Source organism: Conger conger, chromosome 13, assembly GCF_963514075.1.
Source record: "Conger conger chromosome 13, fConCon1.1, whole genome shotgun sequence".
Lineage (NCBI taxonomy): Eukaryota > Metazoa > Chordata > Actinopteri > Anguilliformes > Congridae > Conger > Conger conger.
The window spans coordinates 15776790-15798451 of record NC_083772.1 but is presented as its reverse complement, the minus strand read 5'-3'; the positions used below and the strand labels follow the sequence as shown (position 1 = coordinate 15798451).

The 21662-nt window shown below is 40.7% G+C and overlaps 1 protein-coding gene across 1 annotated transcript; it reads right to left on the bottom strand.

Moving 5' to 3' along the window:
* Positions 1 to 1383: 1383 nt before the first annotated feature.
* On the bottom strand, positions 1384 to 18336 carry LOC133108417 (dentin sialophosphoprotein-like). Its single transcript, XM_061217928.1, has 25 exons — positions 18256 to 18336; positions 16597 to 16931; positions 15632 to 15742; positions 15117 to 15164; positions 12416 to 12457; positions 12051 to 12176; positions 11771 to 11884; positions 11475 to 11567; positions 10582 to 10639; positions 9807 to 9905; positions 7060 to 7145; positions 6783 to 6860; positions 6488 to 6604; positions 6202 to 6303; positions 5912 to 6016; positions 5626 to 5727; positions 5343 to 5441; positions 5041 to 5157; positions 4751 to 4855; positions 4443 to 4565; positions 4122 to 4208; positions 3678 to 3731; positions 3445 to 3498; positions 2396 to 2437; positions 1384 to 1926 (listed from the first exon to the last, which is right to left on the bottom strand). Exons 2-25 carry the CDS (start codon positions 16903 to 16905, stop codon positions 1576 to 1578), a joined length of 2622 nt encoding a protein of 873 aa, XP_061073912.1. The 5' UTR covers positions 16906 to 16931; positions 18256 to 18336; the 3' UTR covers positions 1384 to 1575.
* Between the last annotated feature and the right edge of the window lie 3326 nt (positions 18337 to 21662).

Here is a 21662-nt window from a genome sequence, read left to right as displayed (position 1 = left end):
TCCCCCCTATGCCAGGAGGATAATATCGCTAAAAATCCCTGTGTACAGTGGACTCCCATACAAATTTCAATGACTTGGGCCAAATACTGTTTTAATCCTTTATTTCACCAGGGGAGATCCATTGAGACTCTGTCCTCGTTTGCAAGGATGTGCTTGGAGAGGCAAGTGGGGCAAGAGAAGGGGCAGGAGTAGAGCCAAAGCCCCTGGATAAGTTTTTTGGTTAATGGCACAAGACCCAAGGCTCTTGCCCAAAGGCCCAATGTCAGGGGTATTTTTTCATGTAGAGACCCAATGTCATCTCTCCAGATGCAGGTCAGCATCCCTATATGCTGACCAGGGACACAAGCAAACAACTCTGCAGTTGCCAGTCAAACGCCCTACCTCTAGCCAACCCTACCTGTCAGCCCCTGTATATCATTGATGCATTCTCTGAAACACACATTGGCTGAACGATGTGATGAACATTTTTAGATTCCACCAAAGAGAAAGAAACTATTCTGTCTTTCAGTCTGGTGGTAGCATCTGCTCCAGTAATTAATAGCTATCTCACAAGCTAGTTTGCTCACTAAGCATATTCACAATGAAGACTGTTCACAAAACTTGATGGCTAACCAGTTTAGTCAAAATCAAGACATTCCCTGGGCTTGTTATTGCTCGCGCTGCTTCTGCATCCATTGCCTGCTACGGCAATATTTCTGCTCACCCTGCACCACCCCAGCTACCACCTGCTGTGTGGATCTGCTTCTAGGTAATAGGATGGGAGTTCTGGTATTCTTCCTGTTTACTATGGGAAATGTATTGTGCTCCCTGCTCGATAGGATAGTGCACTGTAGTACCTGAAGCAGATCCATTCATTGTCAAACCTAAATAATGTCTACTTACATTTTCATTAAAATATATGTCATCTAAATATGTGAGTTGTGCTGACTGAACTGAAGTATGTTTATTCCTTTGGTTGTGGACTCAGCTGCATTCTTCCTTGATGACTAATTATTTGTTGCTTGTTATTTACACTCAAAATGAATAACAATGAGCATTTTCTCTGACCTGACCTCTGGGAATCCCCTCTGGATTCAAATATCCATGAGAGTAAACTTAGTCTCTGGTACAGGTCATGTAACATTAGAGGAAAATCAGTTGGGCTGAGTATTTTACAGTTCCTGGGGATTAATTTCCTTTATTTCTTGTAACTACAGCCCAAAACCAGCTAGTGTGATTGCAGGTACCCCCACATGAAGACTGGCATTAAGATATGACTGAGAAGTAAAATATGAGAGAGAATCTGACAGTAAGATATGAGAGAGAATCAGACAGTAAAATATGAGAGAGAATCAGATGGTAAGATATGGGAGAGAATCACACAGACTATAGAAGACCACATGGTAGTTGGAGGATCAGGACTTCTTTATTGTTCAATTTCAACATTTTACCAATGGAGTTGATACAGTTTTACACTTTGAGATCATACAATTTTTTTAACCATTCAGTGTTCTGTATTTAAGATATATAATAACTGTAAGTCTTACTGCAACTTAGGCTATAAGTATTACTGTTGGATAAAGAAGGCCCATTTGTTCACGGACGATCTGATCCCTTGAAAATGTCGCTTGACTTATAAAGGCCTGTCCTAGTTGTTCCCTGTGCCCCAGTTGTACTGACCTCCGTGTTTGCATCGCTCACTTTGGGGCGGGGCGGGTTTCCCATTAAGATCTCCATGCTGCTGGACCCTCTGTAGGGGTCAGGCCCAGATTTGTACGAGGAACCCGCCAATCTTGTGCTTGTGCTCCCTCTCCACGAGGTCAGGCCCGTGTCCTTTGGATCCTCTTTCACATCACATGGTGGAGGGATCTCACACGTTCCAAATTTAATCTTTTTGGTCTCTCCATCTCCATCCCTGCCCCGTTCCTCTGCTGCTTTGTCCTCTCTCTGAAAAGAGTCTGCAGTGTTAGTGTGTGCCATCTGAACTGGAGGATAACTCGTAGATTACACCACCATATGCAACTCCAGGAGCTTGAGACAGCCTACCAAACCCAAAGAGCCTGAGATAGATCATACACAACCTCAGGATCCAGAGACAATACCCAAGTATTGTGGTTGTTAGACATGAAAACCGTAATCAATGCAGCTGTTCTTTTTGTGACGGGGAAATCAACTCAATTTTGACATTTGTAATGATGTAGATTAAATACAAAAAGAAATACAAAAAACAAGACACTTGTTGGGGTGTTAAGGCACTACGGTTACTCTTGCCCCATTCTGTAAGGTTGTTTGTCTTTACCCATCATGGTAAATGCACCACAGAATGTGCTAGCACTAAAGCTATAATGCTAGCAATGTTTTGATCCTATTGAGAATGGATAAAGAAACACAGATGATATAATACAATTCTGTGTACCTTTTTTCTCCCATCACCATCAGTGAAAGTGGAGCTGGAGTCCTATTAGAAAAGAAAAAAACCCACAGGTCAGGTTCAGTTTGCCACTATTCTCAAAAATCACTAATATCATTTCAGTTCATTTGCTGTTTAACATTTTAGTACATCTCTTATGGGTCAGCTCAAAGCCAGTGAATGCTGTACAAAATGCAATGTCCAAACTCTTTTCTGGTGTAATATTATCATATTCCAAATGAGTTTTTAAGAGTATCAATTGTCTCAATCAATAATGGACTTTGTATTGAACAGAGCAGAATCATATACTGTACTCAAGAAAGGATCTGTGAACAGGTGCATTTAAAGAGGTGTATATTGTGAATGCATTAGTATATGCAGATGCAGATTGCAGATTAGAGAGCCATCACAGCTTTCAAAAACACATTTAATGACTGCAATTCAGCAAATAATAATCAAATAACAGTAAAAGTTAATTGGTGAAGTGCCACGGTGGCTCACAGTGAAAGCATTGAACCTTGCTGCAGGCATCAGTCTGATGCAGTTGCACAGAGGACCATGGTTCACATCCCGGTCCAGCCAAAGCTGAGTACGGGCGGCAGATGAGAGAGTGGCATAATTGGCTCGCCACTCCAAGGGCGCAGGGAGGGACTCAGCAGGGACTGCTGCACGGATGGTGCAGTGGGTAGCACTGCCACCAAGGAGGTCCTGGTTTTGAATCCCGGTCACCCAGGGCCTCTCTGTGTGCATGTTCTCCCTGTGTTCGAGTGGGTTTCCTCCGGGTACTCTGACTTCCTCCCACAGCATGTGGATGCTGAGCTTGTGATTGTGTGAAGGATGTGGATGTTGAGTTTGTGATTATGTTAAGGATGTGGGTGTTGAGTTTGTGATTATGTTAAGGATGTGGGTGTTGAGCTTGTGATTGTGTGAAGTACCTGGGTACATTCAGCACACTGATCCAACCATGCATCATGTATTCGCCAGACTTTTATGATGACATGATTTATTTATAGCGGTGATACATGCTCGGACCACTCTGGTCAGAAAGTACTTACCTTCTTTTCCTTTTTATCATCATTTCCATCTGATGAAGAGGGACATTTTGGGTCCTAAAAGAGAGAGAAAGTAGAACAGAGAGTGCACTCCATGAGTATTATATTTGGTCTTCTGTCACAAAACCAATTCTCAACTTTCTAGGTAAGTCTAACCCAGGTAGATATTGGTGGAAATATTGACATGGTTTGAACTGAATGGTTTTTGGAGGACTTATTTACAGTACAAGTTCTACCTTCTTATCTTTCTTCTTTTTATCACCATCACTTTCTGAAGAGAAGTTGGAGTCCTGGGAAAGACAGACAAAGACTTACCATGCGCATAACACAGACCATCGTCTACACCTGCAAATTATAGTGCTCACTTTATCTATTATTCCCAGTATGTGTGTGGATGTCAACACAATATTCTGTGATTTGTTTTTGTTCTTGCATTACACCGAATTACAGGATGTATTAACATATGTGGCTTAGCAGAAACCTTTGTCATCTGTTAGCAACTAATTTTTGCTTTTTTATTTTTTGAGGAAGTCGTTAAGATCATGAAAACAATTCTGTGCTAATCCACTATCCCCAGTTGAACCTCAGCCCAAATGACTGACACAACTGTCATTCCTGTCATTTATAGTACCAATAGTGTGCAAAATTAAAACAATTTCCGTCAATATCAATAATCTAACCTTCTTCTTCTTATCCGCCGCCTTCTTCTTCTCCTTCTTTTTCTTCTTCTTTTGTTCCTCCTCACTGTCAGATGATGAGCTGGAGTCCTTTGGGGATACAATCAGAACATATTTATGCAGTCCATACATATTTAAACAGGCAAAACAAATTTAAAAAGTCAGATTTTATGTTGATTCCGAGTCAAAATACCAACATTGTTGCTAACCAACCAAATTCTTATTCTTAATTCAAATGCTTATTCTTCCATTGCAAAAAAATCTATTGTTTTCTTCAAAGTAGAGTCCTCTGGACTCCCTGTTAATTAATTGTGTCTTTCCCACCTTCTTCTTCATCTTCTTCGCCTTCTTCTTCTTCTTCTTCTTCTTCTTCTTCTTTTTCTTTTTCTCATCTTCACTGTCTGAGGAAGATGAGGAGCTGTCAGATGAGGAAGAGGAGCTGGAGTCCTGGAAAAGGAGAGACAGAGCAGAAAACCATGTCATGTGACAGGTGTGATTGGTGTGTATTTCATTATGGCTCCTCTTACGGTGTTTCAATAGGAAGTCAGACTTTCTTACAGTGAGCAAAGACGTACCACCATTGCAGTGGATATGACTAAACATGTTGCAAGAAGAATTATACAGTTTCTCACCTTCTTCACCTTCTTCTTCTTCTTCTTCTTCTTCTTTTTCTTTTTCTTCTTTTTCTCATCTTCACTGTCTGAGGAGCTGTCAGATGAGGAAGAGGAGCAGGAGTCCTGGAAAGGGAGAGACAGAGCAGAAAACCATGTCATGTCACAGGTGTGATTGATTTGTAGTTCATTATGGCTCCATTTATGGTGTTTCAATGGGAATTCAGACTTTCTTACAGTGAGCAAAGACCTACCACTGGTGTGGTGGATATGACTAAACATGTTGCAGGAAGAATTATACTGTTTCTCACCTTCTTCACCTTCTTCTTCTTCTTCTTCTTCTTCTTCTTCTTCTTCTTCTTCTTTTTCTCATCCTCACTGTCTGAGGAGGATGAGGAGCTGTCAGATGACGAAGAGCAGCTGGAGTCCTGGAAAGGGAGAGACAGAGCAGAAAACCATGTCATGTGACAGGTGTGAGTGAGTTGTAGTTCATTATGGCTCCACTTATGGTGTTTCAATAGGAAGTCAGACTTTCTTACAGTGAGCAAAGACATACCACCATTGCAGTGGATATGACTGAACATGTCGCAAGAAGAATTATACAGTTTCTCACCTTCTTCACCTTCTTCTTCTTCTTCTTCTTCTTCTTTTTCTTCTTTTTCTCATCTTCACTGTCTGAGGAGCTGTCAGATGAAGAAGAGGAGCTGGAGTCCTGGAAAGGGAGAGACAGAGCAGAAAACCATGTCATGTCACAGGTGTGATTGATTTGTAGTTCATTATGGCTCCATTTATGGTGTTTCAAGAGGAAGTCAGACTTTCTTACAGTGAGCAAAGACGTACCACCATTGCAGTGGATATGACTGAACATGTCGCAAGAAGAATTATACAGTTCTCACCTTCTTCACCTTCTTCTTCTTCTTCTTCTTCTTTTTCTTTTTCTTCTTTTTCTCATCTTCACTGTCTGAGGAGCTGTCAGATGAAGAAGAGGAGCTGGAGTCCTGGAAAGGGAGAGACAGAGCAGAAAACCATGTCATGTCACAGGTGTGATTGATTTGTAGTTCATTATGGCTCCATTTATGGTGTTTCAAGAGGAAGTCAGACTTTCTTACAGTGAGCAAAGACGTACCACCATTGCAGTGGATATGACTGAACATGTCGCAAGAAGAATTATACAGTTCTCACCTTCTTCACCTTCTTCTTCTTCTTCTTCTTCTTTTTCTTCTTTTTCTTCTTTTTCTCTTCTTCACTGTCTGAGGAGCTGTCAGATGAGGAAGAGGAGCTGGAGTCCTGGAAAGGGAGAGACAGAGCAGAAAACCATGTCATGTGACAGGTGTGATTGATTTGTAGTTCATTATGGCTCCATTTATGGTGTTTCAAGAGGAAGTCAGAGTTTCTTACAGTGAGCAAACACGTACCACCATTGCAGTGGATATGACTGAACATGTCGCAAGAAGAATTATACAGTTTCTCACCTTCTTCACCTTCTTCTTCTTCTTCTTCTTCTTCTTCTTTTTCTTCTTTTTCTCATCTTCACTGTCTGAGGAGCTGTCAGATGAGGAAGAGGAGCTGGAGTCCTGGAAAGGGAGAGACAGAACAGAAAACAAAGTCATATGCAAGTGTGATTGGTGTGTATTTCATTATGGCTCTACTTAAGGTGTTTCCATGGGAATTCAGACTTTCTTACAGTGAGCAAGGACCTACCACTGGTATGGTGGATATGACTAAACATGCTGCAGGAAGAATTATACTGTCTCTCACCTTCTTCACCTTCTTCTTCTTCTTCTTCTTCTTCTTTTTCTTCTTTTTCTTCTTTTTCTCATCTTCACTGTCTGAAGAGGATGAGGAGCTGTCTGATGAGGAAGAGGAGCTGGAGTCCTGGAAAGGGAGAGACAGAGAAGAAAACCATGTCATGTGACAGGTGTGATTGATTTGTAGTTCATTATGACTCCACTTATGGTGTTTCAACAGGAATTCAGACTTTCTTACAGTGAGAAAGGACCTGCCACTGGTGTGGTCGATATAATGTTGCATGAAGAATTATACTGTTTCTCACCTTCTTCTTCTTCTTCTTCTTCTTCTTTTTCTCATCTTCACTGTCTGACGAGGAGCTGTCGGTCGAGGAGCTGGCATCCTGGAGGAAGAATAGGAAAATGAAAGATAAGTACAATCTGTAAGATAACTGATTAACATGTACAGGGCAATGAAGTGGAAAAACAGGATGGTGATAATGTCTAAGGATTGAACCCACTTGTAAATAAGTCAACATTCTTAAACTCTGAGCACACACACATTTTTGGGAGTAGCTGTCAGGGAGTGAATAGCCTTCTCACCTTCTTTTCCATCTTCTTCTTCTTTTTCTTCTCCTTTTGTCCCTCTCCCTCATCAGGGTCTTTCAGATCAGGGCATGGACCACCAGCTTTTGACAGAATATGGATTCACGATCAGACAAATTTTTCTAAAGCATAACAATGATTGGACTGGTGCTATAAACAGCCGGCATCCAGATCCACTAGGTCCTCTAGGTCCTGTAATGTTTTATGCAGGATCTTAAAGGGATGTCATTCAGGAACTTAAAGGTTCAGGAAAACGGACTCACCAGAAATTACTTGAGTTTTAAACCCAGTCACTGTCAAAGGAGCAACAACTAACATGCTCCGATTTTGACCTGCTCATCATCAAAAACAATATTCCAACTACCAAAGTGCAAGAGGACCTCATGGATGCATCCAAGTTCACACCACTGGCACCTGATTGACAACGACATTGTGAGGAGGAGCGACCGGCACAATGTCAGGGTGACCAAGGCTATGTGTGGTGCTGAATGTTGGACTGACCATTATCTTATCAGTTCCAAACTTAACCTCCAGATCAAGCCTCTTAGGTGTTCCAAAGAAAAAAGACATAACATCACTCACCTACCACAGGAACATACCAGACTGGCCTTCGTTGAGGCTCTAGACCATTGCCTGGAGTCTTTAACCTTTAAGCAGTCCTCAACCAACCATCATGCATAAATGAGGAGGCAATTGTGAGACTGGCTGAAGTTGAAATACACCAGTCCCTTGCTATTCCACCTTCCATTGAGGAAACCAGGAGCCATAAGCCTCTTTTCAGCAGGCAAATCTCCAGGGTCCGATGCCATCCCAGCAGAAATCTACAAGACTGGGGGGCCTCGCTTAGTCGAGAAACTGACCGACCTCTTCCAATCTCTATGGAAATGAGAAGCTGTTCGCCAGGAGTTCAAGGATGCTTCTATAATCAATCTCTACAAGAGGAAAGGCAATCGGCAGGCCTGCAACAACCACAGAGGCATCTCCCTACTATCAATTGCTGGCAAAATCTTGGCAAGAATCCTTTTGAACCATCTAAGTGTCCACCGAGACCAGGGTCTGCTGCCTGAGAGGCTGTGTGGTTTCAGAAAAGATAGTGGAACCACTGATATGGTATTTACTGCCTGGCAGCTACAAAAGAAATGTCAACAACAAAATGCTGATGTTGAAGTTAACATCAGGATTGTCAAGGCCAAAACAGTCTTTGGACGTCTACGTGACGGAGACAAAACTGAAGATATATCAGGCTGTCGTATTACCAACTCTTCTGTATGGGTGTGAAGCCTGGACGACTAGTCTACCAGCGCCATGCCAGGAAATTGAACCACTGAGCTGTCTGACTAAACTGCTGTGGATCAAGAGGTATGATTGAATCCCTCATACTGAAGTCCTTAGTAAGGCCAATATTCCCAACATCCCCACCTTGTGAAGGCACAGCTCAGATGGGCTGGCCATGTGACCGGAATACCCTGCACTGAAAAATGAGCTGAAAAATGGCAAGCGAGTGCAAGCTGGTCCCAAAAAGCGCAACAAGGTTACCCTGAAAGCCTCCTTGAAGAGCTTTGGATTTGACCTGTAAAGCTGGGAACCCCTAGCTCAGGACTGACCTGCTTGGAGAAGAAAATTCCAGGAAGGTGCAGGCTGCACCTCTGAGCTCTAAATCCTCCCTGACCTGTCCAGTGTGCCACTGAGAATTCTGGGTTCAGATTGCTCTGTTAAGCCATCTGCGCACTCATCAAAACCCAACAAAATTAAATGTGTTATGGTCATCATCAAATATGATGAACAAGAAGAAGATATTATAAGTGTGGCTGATTATGTATTCTGTTGAATTTACTAAAGTTCATGTAATTAACAAGGGTCGATTTGTGCGCGAAATGTATCCGCCTCTCAATAGCAGGTGTAAACCAAGGCGCAAGTACGATAGAGATACAGGCTCAGAGTCTTTAAATATTCTTAAAATAATGTTTTACATTATGTTAATCTTGAAATCACAAGATTATTAATATTAAAGGTACAATAGGTAAGATGTTTGTGTTAAAACATTGTTACAAGACTGTTGTAAATCCCTTCCTATCACTGAAAAAGTCTTACTGACATGTTGACACCCTCTGCCTGTGCTTATAGTTCTTAAATTCAGGTTTCAAAATATACAGTTGACGGCCCAACACTTTGTACAAAACATTGTAAAACTGTACAATAATTCAAGCTCATTGGTTGAAAATTGGTTCTCATTGGCACAGCCAATGGCATTGCCACAGCGCATTTACAGAGAAAGGGGAGGGATAAACAGTGTTGTGGTTTGAAGGTGTTTGTTGCTGCTACTCTTCTGACCATTAATCCAAAATGACCTATTGTACGTTTAAATATAAATTAATGATTGCAGCCAAGCAATAATTAAGGTTGGGTGTTTGTCACAGATAATATTTAGAAAACAATTTATGAAATTAAGCGATATCTCATGCGAAGCTGTAGGAAATGACTGAAATAGTAACGTGCTCAACCATAGTGACAGTTAGGCACTGCAGGGACACTACTGTTTGGAACACTCGGGACTGCTGAGGCTTACTGCTCCAGAACACTCTGGCATTGAACGGGTTAAAGGGATGTTTGCAGGATCTTGCAGGGATCTTACTAGGATTGGCAACAAGTTGAAATTTTGCATGAATCTTCAGCGAATATCTTTCAGAAGACGTTTGTGTATAGGTTGATAAACTGCATGCATGAGAGTAACAGCCGCATCTCACCAGCCAGCTCACCAGCCAGCTCAGCAGTGTCTCCATCCTTTGTGCTCTTCTTCTCTTTCTTCTTTTTGGTAGCCTGTGCTTCTCCGGTGCACACCTCACCTGCAGCAGCACACAGTAATCAGGCCTCAGGGGTACGCCTGTCTTTCCACACACATTATATGAGCCTCTTGTGTGTTTTAAGAAGAGATCATAGAGGCCCATATGGCCAGTTGTCGTCTTACATCATTCTCCCCGGTTTTACGGTATCTGCCATTTTTATGAATCCAGACCCCCATTTTGATATTTTTTTATATTTTATATTATATATGAACAAAATATTTACTTAAATGTTTTATATTAATCTAACGTACACTCAGTGGTCACTTTATTAGGTAGACTTGTACATCAGCTTGCTAAAGCAAATATTTAATCAGGCAACTAAACGCATAAAAGCATGCATATGTGGTCAAGAGGTTCAGCTGTTTTTCAGACCAAATGTCAGAATGGGGACATTTGACATTCTGACATTTGAGTGTATATCCTTTTGGGGAATCTCCACAGCCATGTAGTTACGTGGATCACCCGAGGACAGTTATATCAGACACATGGTAATATGACGTCTTTTTATTGCAGACACAAATCGAACTTAGGTCATAATGACTTTTGGTTTTGCAATGCATGATCCTGTAGTAGATACACGCCACACCCTGGGCAATTAGATTGTAAAATGTTTAAAATATAAAATATCATGTGGAATATTCAAATGAATCTGGTAATAGGAAAGCGTATGACTTACCAGTGCCAGAAGTCCCAGGACAGACACTGTCATCGTTACCCTCCTGCTCACCTCCATCCTGTGTGAGAGAACAGACCAACCCATACTGTTCAGTCATTGTTTTTACAATCCTTTAATATAGCAGTAAAAATACATCATACATGTTACAATATGGTTATTTTTGTGGTTCAAAATAAGAGTAGAGGCAGTAGAAGACAGTGGAATCATGTAAGAAAATCTGGATTCATCTTTAAAAAATTCAGTTACAACATTGATTTGTTTGAATCAGAGCAACAATTATTGATAGCTACAAAGTGGAAGAAAATTGTTCCTCAACTCCAGTGAAAAACGAAAAACAAAATAATCAACCTTGATCAAAATGACTAACCAATAAATGTCATCATGACAATATTACATTGAATTACATTATTACATTATAATTTAATAGATACTTAATATTTTCACTAATCAGAAGCAATTAAACCATTTACAATTCACAGATATTTTCTGTTAAATAGACGCTGGTTCCTTTAGCATTGCTGTTCTATACCAGTTCTCTGAACATATAGTGAGTTCTGACCCTTTTCTGGGCTTGTTCTGACCCAACAGTGAATGGGGGATGACAGCTAAATGCTCAGGTGAAAATGTTTTTCATACAAATATTTACATATATTGCGCCAAATATTTTAGGCTATGTCCCAGTGTTGCTGTAAATCAGTGCACCTGCAAAGAGACCGATTTGAATAAATGGCAACTGTAGTCTGGAATAAAGTATCTCTTATCGAGCTTGACAGATGTGGTCAGGCCATACAATCGATTTAAACGATCTTTAAAGTCGGATTTAAATTGTTTTTCAGGAACCTGAAGGTGTCTCAGAATACTTTGAACAGGCCACACATGAACCAGTTATTTACCTTCTTTGGTTTCTTCTCTTTCTCTTTCTTTTTCTTCTTCTTTTTCTTCTTTTCCTCACTATCAGAACAGGATGAACTGTCAGAGGTGGAATCCTGGTATAAAGCATACAAAAGAAACAAGATTATCTTTCACACATCAAGCTCATTCTTCTCCTTCTCTTTCTTACTGTCTGAAGAAGCTCTTTTCAGCTCCAATTGTAGATCATGCTCTCAGAAACCCTACTTTGCCATAACAGCTAGTTCTTGGGCCAACCAACCACATGTTTAATTTAGTTAGTCAGTTGTGTTTTTCTCACCTTCTTCTTCTTTGCCTTCTTTACCTTCTTCTTCTTCTTCTTCTTTTTCTTTTTCTCATCTTCACTGTCTGAGGAGGATGAGGAGCTGTCAGATGAGGAAGAGGAGCTGGAGTCCTGGAAAGGGTGAGACAGATCAGAAAACCATGTCATGTGATGTGTGATTGATGTGTAGTTCATTTTGGCAATGGGAATTCAGACTTTCTTACAGTGAGCAAAGACCTACCACTGGTGTGGTGGATATGACTGAACATGTTACAGGAAGAATTATACAGTTGCTCACCTTCTTCACCTTCTTCTTCTTCTTCTTCTTCTTCTTCTTCTTCTTCTTTTTCTTTTTCTCATCTTCACTGTCTGAAGAGGATGAGAAGGATGAGGAGCTGTCAGATGATGAGGAGGAGCTGGAGTCCTGGAAAGGAAGGGACAGAGCAGAAAACTATATGACAGATGTGATTGATATGTAGTTCATTGTTCTTTCTCTTTTTCTCATCTTCACTGTCTGAGGAAGAAGAGGAGCTATCTAAAGAATAGCAGGAGGTGTCCGAGGAAGAGGAAAAGCTAGAGTCCTGGGTATTAAAATGGCACACAGACATGGTACTTGGTTTAAAAGACAATCCAGTCATGCATAGGTGCTTTGAATGATCTCACCTTCTTTTTCTTCTTCTTTTTCTTCTTCTTACACTCCTCATTCTTTAAGAGAAACAGAATAACATGCATGGTTCAATTCACTGACAACGTACAGGTCTTTGTAACAACAAAGGATACATTTCTCCATTATTTATAACTTATATACTTTTTGGCTTGTTATAGAACTTCAGAATGCAATGAATGTTATCTTCATGCATATTTGGATTGACTGATGATAAAGAGTCACTAGACTACAGCCATGTTACCACCTCCTGCATAAAATGGATCTGCATAGTTGTTCAGCCATATACGGATAAGTGATTTCTTCCATAGGATTTACAAAATGACATGCACTGCTGAAAAAAAAAACAGCTCAAGCTAGGTTTTGAAACAGCTGGTAGCTGGTTGACCAGTTCAGAACAACTCCACATTCAACGTGGTTTGACCAGCACAAGCTATGTTTTGAAACAGTTAGTAACTGGTCATAGCTGGATTTTACAGCAGAGTAGCTATGGTATGCACAACGATCTACCATGTAACACCTGAACAGTGTCAATGTGTTTGAACAGGATCAAGAGAAGAAGAAGAAGAAGAAGACGAAGAAGACGGAGGAACATAAAGATGGACAGGGTCAAATATGTGATGTTGGTAAGTTGTGGCAGTAAGCCCACACATTCTCTGTCCTCTTAGGCCACATGGAGTTTATTGCTATAATGAAACTCCAGAGGAGGACTTTGACCTGTATTTTGGCCAGCAGCATTGGGAGGGGCTGAGGGAACTACATACAGGTCACCGATGAGAGGACATGCTAAAAATACAAACATTGGTGTGGCTATATGAGTCACCCAGTCGTTCCCACCTGGTGTGTTTGTGTTGGGGTGTGTATGCACACAGCAAACACAAAAGAGAGCGTTGTCTGACAATACTGTTTTTGTTTGTGGGTGGGGGCGGGTAACCATAACAGAGTTGACTTGTCCCTCAAGCACCGGCTCTTGCTGTTCTATACTTATGCTATTTGTTACACAGCATAGTGTCTAGCGTTGATTCAACTCTGATAAGAGTACATTTTACTTTGATATACAGTACTGCATTTTTATCTATACTGTATGCTCATATAAACACTGTGAGAGTTGGATTCATGTTTAAATTTGGTAGTCAGGAGAATATGTTTCAAATTGGTCACCCAATGACTACATGGTGAGACTATCCTTGCATGCATGCACAAATGCAAAGAGCACTGAAATATACAGTACTGTGCAGTTTTTATGTGTGTGTGTGTGTGTGTGTGTGTGTGTCTGTTAGTATAAAAGAACACATTTGAGATTTCAAAATATTCAATTTCCAAAAGATTTAATTTTACAAAGACATTTTTGTATTTAATTTAAAAAAGTAACATATTACCGAAAACAATTGACTACTTTTTACATAAAAACTTGACTGTCTGAGATCAGAAGCAAGGAGCCAACCAAAGTCTGCAGAAGAACTGTGGCAAGTTCTCCAACATGCTTGGATCAACCTCCCTGCTGATTGCCTTAGCCAATGCTGTCCTGTAGTGATATATCTCAGAGAAGTGATGCAATTTTAACGCCGAAGGGTGGTCACAAAAAATATTGATTTGATTCAGTTTTTAACTATTCTGCCAAATTATTTAAATCTAAAATGTATAGTATGTTTATTTAGGACCTTTCATTGAATTATTTTGGAAAGAATCTTATCTGTACAGAATGTTATACTGGTGCCTAAGACTTTTACACAGTACTGTAAAGGAACTCCCTCTGCCTGAAATCATAGGAGATGACGATGTGGAATTGACCAGAAAAGAATCTGCTTTATCTAAGATCAGGTTCTTCTTGATGGACCTCTCAGTTTTATCATTTTACAATCCTCCAACTGTACTTTATGAACCTTCAAAACCAGTTCAGTTGTGTTTGTTCTCACATTGATTCATGTGTGGGTGTGTGTGCAAAAAAATTTCTCAGAGCATGTCACTGCAGGGCAGGTTCCTGATTGCTTAGAGTATCTGGAATTCGAACACAAGTCCAGGCATAGTCAGATGACTGCTTCCTGACGCTAGTTACACCTGTCCACCTGGCCTCTACACCCAGGCTGCTCGATGAGACTTTACTGCTCTTCTAGAAGTGTCCTGTGCACAACAGCTCAGAAACAACAGCGATAAAGCTAGCATGTCTCTGTGTGGCAGCTCCAGAGGACATGTTGCTCCCCTGTCCATGTAACCCCAGGGCGTTAAACATAAGGCTGGGCCTGTCAGAACCACCATCTGCACAATGCTATAGCAGGACAAACATGTCTTACAGACTAGAAAGTATGAAGTGTCAGTGCTCTTGTCATTCACCTACATGTGGGAAATAAGAGACCGCTGCATGCAAGTGATTTACAAGCAAGCTCAGGCAAAATGATATGTCCAATAATGCGAACCATTGAGCAAACATTTATGTCACAATGGAAATATTTGACACAGCTGTATAGCGCTGACCCCATACCATCTGGCATCAAGACAGATGATCTAACTATAGAGCTGCTTGACTATATAAAAGGACCATTTGTGTCGATTTAATATAATGTGTACTATTACAGTTCTTCACTGGGCTGCTGCTATACATTTGGAGATAAGCACAGGAAAACACTGAATTAATAGACAATTGTATACATGAAATGTATTTAGTATAAAGTATGCTTCAACCGTGGATCAGAGGGTACTTACGCTATCATCATCCTCACTGTCCGAAGAGAAAGCAGAGGAGCTGGAATCCTGTGATAGACAAATACACTGTCAGCTAAGATTTGCAAAGGCAGGCTTCCAGAATATCTACACTGGCAGAAACAAGCACTTTATATCAGGGAGAGTCATTTGTTGGATTCATCCTTTGGACATTTCCATTTGGATTTTCATTTGGTTTGAAAATCTGTGTGTGAGAGAGAGAATATGCATGTGCGGGCTTGTATCTACAGGTACACCAGCACGTGAGTGTGCTGTTATGTGTGCCTCTGTGTTTGTGAATTTGACCGAATGCTTGGTGCTGATTGAGATACTAGTTTTCCTTCCTTGGGAATGACGCCCTCAGGGGTACTGAGCAGCAATGCCAAGCCCTCAGGTCATGACGCGAACACACAACTGCCTCTGCATATTTCCAACCACTTGTCTGTTCTGGTCCCATTTAAAGTGTCAATCTCAAACACACATGCAAAGTAAATTCACACATCTCCTCACACATGTACCTTTTTCTTCTTCTTCTTCTTCTTCACCTTCTTCTTCTTTTCTTTTTTTATGTCTCCGTCCTCGTCACTTTCACAGGATGACAATGAGCTGTCCAGGGAGTAAACGGTAGCCTGACACACAGAGGAGTTAATGTTAATGTTATCATTGTGTAACAGAGCACAGCCTAGCCAATAATATCAACAACTGCTCAGTTTTTTAATTCATACACATGCATACCACTCAGTATGTGCATAAATCAGTGTCCCCTGCCCATGCATAAATTACTTTCATAAATAACTGTTAGTTCTACAAATGAACAATTAATTCATTTTCATAATCATATTTTCATGTCCAATTCAGCTTTCAATAGGAGACAGCCTTTTACTGAAATACCCTTGTCTCCTTAATTGTTCATAACTGCAGCTTCTGAGCCGTAAAATATGTTATTTGTTTGACACACTGGTGTTTTTATGAAGAAGTTATTACTACTAAAAGTACATTGTGATCATAGTTGCATCATGTTTTATTTCCTTATAATATCTCTATATTCTTGCTCTAATATGGTTCCTTTCCTTTTTTGTGTCATTCAACTCTGCCTTGGTTTGTGTGCATGCTGATATGACAAATAACTATTAGCAAAATGAATTGCTTCATTGGCAGTCTTACAAGAATATCCCAAGTGTACAGCTAGTCACATGAAGGCTATGTGGCAAAAACACATGCATTATTCTAAAAACCCTTTCCTGATGTGCCAGTTCAACAAAGAGATTTTAACTCATTACATTTCATTCTCCAGTGAAAGTGACCCTAATTTCATTCAACACATTTCTTTGTGACTTGAGTGACTTTAATTTATAGTTTGATACCCTTTGCACTGTACACGGACAACATCATTCTACTGGCACACAGAAGGCATTAGGCCACTGTTCCGGGCGGGCACTCTATCTGTACCCCTGACCGTGTCCTTTGTCCACTGTGCTCTTACGTCTTTCCCGCTGTCCTTGCAGGTCAGCGAGACCACGCCAGTGCCCAGGTCCTCTGAACCCCCCTTGGATCCGCTGTCCAACACCTCCAGGGTGGCCTTCGCCAAACCCGCCTTCAACCCGCTGTCTTTGGCCCCGCTGTCCTTGGCCCCGCTGTCCTTGGCCCTGCTGTCCTTGGCCCCGCTGTCCTTGGCCCCGCTGTCTTTGGCCCCGCCGTCCGTGGCCCCGCCATCCGTGGCCCCGCCATCTTTGGCCCCGCCGTCTTTGGCCCCGCTGTCCTTGGTCCAGTCCTTATTGCCGTACCTATACATGATCCTGCTCCCCTCCAACCCGCCCGCTGTTCAAATCACAACACTTTAGCAGTCGTTTCTTTAATTCACGCATTTCACCTTTTTACAGTGTGTCATTTTTCATTTAGAATACCATTTAGAACACCCCACCTGGACAAGAAGCATGACTATGAAATGCAATACAATCAACAGGAGAAATACATATACAGGGAGAAAAAAGATATAAGAAATTCTACAGCATGTTACTGGTCAAAGGCACAGCCTTTCTCATTTGGACAATAGTACTCAGTACTCTGATAGAGTACTTTCTGTCCCTGTTAAGGTTTAAATGAACATACTGTTCAGTCCAATCTTCTTATTGATCACTTTAAACCAAAAATCAGATGACAATGAGCATGAAAAAAGACGTTACGAAAGGCATGGTTGATTTGTTTAAATGTAACAAAAACGTCTCAAAAAGGCTCTGCAAACATTATTTCATTCTAACCTGTGTGCTGAGCCTCTTGTTGACATTACTTTTGAATATACCCAGCTTTCATTTCTGAAGAACAAGATCGCAACAGAAAACTACGGAAGAATATTTGTATAAATTTAAATCCAGCACATATGAATGGAAACCATTCCTCATGTAGCCTCTTTATTCAATCAATCATCAAGACATTCCACAGTGTACACTTGGGTGGATCTGGTTACGGTATGTGCACATTCCCATTGGATTGGAAAAACTGAATCACAAGAAAACATCTCAGATAACGTTGAAGGTGTGTATGTTTTATCGTGTTTCATAGGAGTAACGCACAACAGACCACTGCGCAGATTTTAGCCGCGCCCACTGGCCTGAAAATAGAATTTCTCATTCCAAAGCAACTTTTTCAAAGGCGTTACCATGTGCAGAATTTATCATCAAGGTGTTTTAGAAATGAACTCCCGGAAAAAAGCACTATACTCCTGTACATCGGTCACACATTTTAAATAGTCAAAATGATAAGCGTTTTTCAAATCGAAAGATACGGAAGTTAGAACTCCTGTTTTCAATCACCGTTTTTATGTGCATGCACAATCCAACAATAAGTACTGAGTAGTACTCATGCAGGCTTATATTTATTTTAATTTGAGAGCTTTATACATCACAACACTGGCTATAGTAGGCTACTGTACTGAGCGTGACAGCACAAGTTTTTTGTTCAATCTCGCGAATGCATAAATGCTTCAATTGCGATCCCAGCCCCTGCAAATTTAAGAATAATCTCGCTAAATGGAAGCTATGGCGACAATCAAGACCTTCGAATATTTAAAAATAATAATAATAATAATAATAATAATAATAATAATAAGAGATTGTTGTCATAATAGATAAATAATTTACTGCACCTTGGGGGCCGTTGAAATTAATTGAGTTCGAGCGCTTCTCAGCCGATCCACGGATGGTTCCGCTTCGCTCGGCCAGATCAACGCTACACCTCTGCTTAAGTAGGAAAATTGCTGCACGTCATGTAGGTGTGAGTGCTCGACAGGTTGAACCAGAACTCCCACAATCAAGCATGCCGTTGACGGACTGAAAAATGAGGAAGTCTGTTATTCACTATGATATTTCTTTCTTTTTTTTCAATCAGATATTCCGTTTCTCAAAGGAGAAACCTGAGTTTCCTATTTTTTCCATTTAAACTAAAAAGCGTGAAGATATTATAATACTAAAATATGCCGAACCGAGAATGGCTAGATTGCATTTAACTTCTTGTATTATCTGCATTGTGAAACGTATTGTCATTATTGAATGAAAGGCTTCCAAATGGTGCCGAAATGGATGTTTCACATAATCAAAAATGAAATTCTTAACTGAGATTGAGGTGCGCCAAGCCGATGCAATTATTTATTTTCACAAAAAAAGTTTGTTTTAGAATAGCTTTAGGTATTTTATTCTGATCAATTATTAAAAGTACAACTCTCAGTTTGAATATTCACTGACAGAGATTACATGAGTGCAATAGGAAATCAGATACATTTTATGTACTGTACTGGATGTAAAATGTTCTAAATAACACTTTCACACAATCACATCTTATTATTTTGAGTCCACAGGACCCTAAATGGAAAGCTAGCCTTGCTTTTGCAGCCAGGCTCGCCCCGTTTCACAGACATCAGGTAAGGAAGGCGAGCATAGTCAACAAGACTGGAATTTCTAAAATAAAATGTTAAAACCACTCTACTGAATCCGTGAGAAAGAATTGATAATCAATAAAAAATAGTTAATCAGTGGCACTTTTGTTTTGTGTTCTTTTAGATGTTATTTACTGGTTGTAATGACTTTATTTCTACTTAAATTAACTAAATATACTTGGCTCAGAGCCATTCACACATGTAATGAACAACTTGTTCAGAAGAATTTGTTAGAGGCCCTCTGAGGGACAATGTAAAATATTCACATATTTCTCTTATCCAATGGCGTGAGAGAGTGGAGCAGCTCCCTACTAAGTGACAGGTCAACAGCCAGTAAAGCAAACGCCAGAGAATTCAGCCAATGAGGTCAGTGTAAATCTGCTGGCACAGTTCCAGAAGGTTTGTGGACAGTGGACTGTGCTGAATATGTCATGTCTTGAGCTTGATGGCCTTGAAGGCCTCTAGCTTTGCTACTAGGCTGCTAGAGAGAATAGCCTCAACGGGATAGAGCCCATATTCAGAGAGAGACTGCTCATCTGAAAGTATTGGCTTGATATCAAATCACATGAATGGAAGTAGGGCTTGAAATTGGAAAATAATGTCATTGTCTTCCTCTAAAAAGAGACAACCATCAAAATCTTTCAGTTAGCCAGTTGAAAGGCAAGCTTGTAAGTCTTGCCTTTAAGTTGCCTTTATTGTTTTCATACACATGTTAAATGGCTGTCATTGACATTATTGAATGAATTATCCAACTTGCTAGGTATCCAGGTCAGGCCAGTCTGGTCAGTGACCCATTTCCCCAGTGTATACCTGCACCTTGCCGCTGTTGATGCAGGGCTATGCACAATTTGCATTACTGCTGCCAAGAGATAGGAGGGTTTCAGGGAGCTGGCATTGCAGAGTATCATCACTTACTAGTGGCCCCTTCTGGTCAACCCTGCTTCTACAGGTCCATCTTGAAGGGGCTGGCTGGATTCAATTCCACTTTAACACATTCCCTTGCTGTCTTCCCTCGAGGGACGTATTTACGGACTACATTTGTGACATGTAACAAGCCATCTTTACAGGTGCTCTGCAAGGCAGTATAGACGATGAGCGAATCAAAATGGAACTGAATGGCCCTTGCAACCTTTAGGAAGTGCTACCCTATAGTAACCTCAGCTCTGTGCCCATGTGTTTTCTTTTTGGATGAACTGTGGTGTAATAACAACAGCAGAAAAATCACATGCTTTGGAGGAGAGCATGCGCTTGTCTGCACTCTTACAAATCAGTGGCAGAGGTTGCAGTAATGTGCACCGATATAAATATATATTTTTTTACTATTTCAGTATTTATATATATATAGGCGGCATGGATGGTGCAGTGGGTAGCACTGCCGCCTCACAGCAAGGAGGTCCTGGGTTTGAATCCCCGTCGGCCGGGGCCTCTCTGTGTGGAGTTTGCATGTTCTCCCCGTGTCTGCGTGGGTTTCCTCCAGGTACTCCAGTTTCCTCCCACAGTCCAAAGACATGCACGTTAGGCTGATTGGAGAGTCTAAATTGCCCGTAGGTATGAGTGTGTGAGTGAATGCCCTGCGATGGACTGGCGACCTATCCAGGGTGTATTCCTGCCTTTCGCCCAATGTATGCTGGGATAGGCTCCAGCGACCCTGAATATATATATATATAAAGATATACACTCAACGAGCACTTTATTAGGAACATTTTTACTTCATTGCACCGACTTATTCATGTGATTATCTAATCAGCCAATTGTGTGGCAGCAGTGCACACAAAGCACACCTCGCAGGTAGCAAATCAGCCTAATTGCCAAATTAAATATTTACATTTACATTGACATTGTGCAGTGTAACATCACAGTTGCAAAAATCTGTTAAATCACTGTAGTTTACGTCCAGGCATGCTGGTTGATCGTTTGACATTTTTTTAATGCATCGGTTAAAATGGGGTTTGGGGTCACGCAATATTTGTCTGATATAATATAACACCTGGTCTATTTTACCATAGGTGGCTGGTCTAATGATTTTACTTTCATGCCAATGCAGGTCTCTATACAATTTGACATATTTTTATGGAACGGTAAACTTGGATTGTATATGCCAATGCATTTTGTATGGCGTGGGACAATCGTGGTGGTGAGATTAACGTGTCAATTTTTTGCTGAAATCATGGAATTTTTGCTTTCAATATCCGATGGATAAATAGCCTAATGATAATGTATTGCTTTATTTATTTTTATGCAGAAACCGCATAGTGGAAAGCGAAGTTTGCCGGTCAACGAATAAGCACAAATGAAGTTACAAGTCAGCTACAAATTTAAAACACAACTATAGTACTGTACATTCAATTCCATGCGGTGTTTCCATTCTTATCCCTGTGAGATGGCCGGAGATTGCTTGCTTGTACTTGTATGTAGATACAGCATAGTGGAAAGCTACATTCAGTTTGACGGATCTTCTGTGAACCTTAAGACATAAGGACATAACGTTACAATAAGCCATAAGTCAACCAACAGCTACAGAAATGTGTTGATAACTCTAATACTGTGGCATTCAATTCCCTATGGTGTTTGCATTTTAAACCAGTGCTTGCTCGAACTACTGAAGCTAGTCGATTGCTAGT

What these genes read in the sequence shown, in the direction of transcription:
- LOC133108417 (XM_061217928.1), bottom strand. Translation starts at nt 16,905, where the DNA reads ATGTATAGGTACGGCAATAAGGACTGGACCAAGGACAGCGGGGCCAAA. An exon ending in GCAAGGACAGCGGGAAAGAC is followed by an intron (nt 15,743 to 16,596) that starts GTAAGAGCACAG and finishes TCTGTGTGTCAG; the next exon opens with GCTACCGTTTACTCCCTGGA. An exon ending in ATGATAAAAAGGAAAAGAAG is followed by an intron (nt 2,438 to 3,444) that starts GTAAGTACTTTC and finishes CTTTTCTAATAG; the next exon opens with GACTCCAGCTCCACTTTCAC.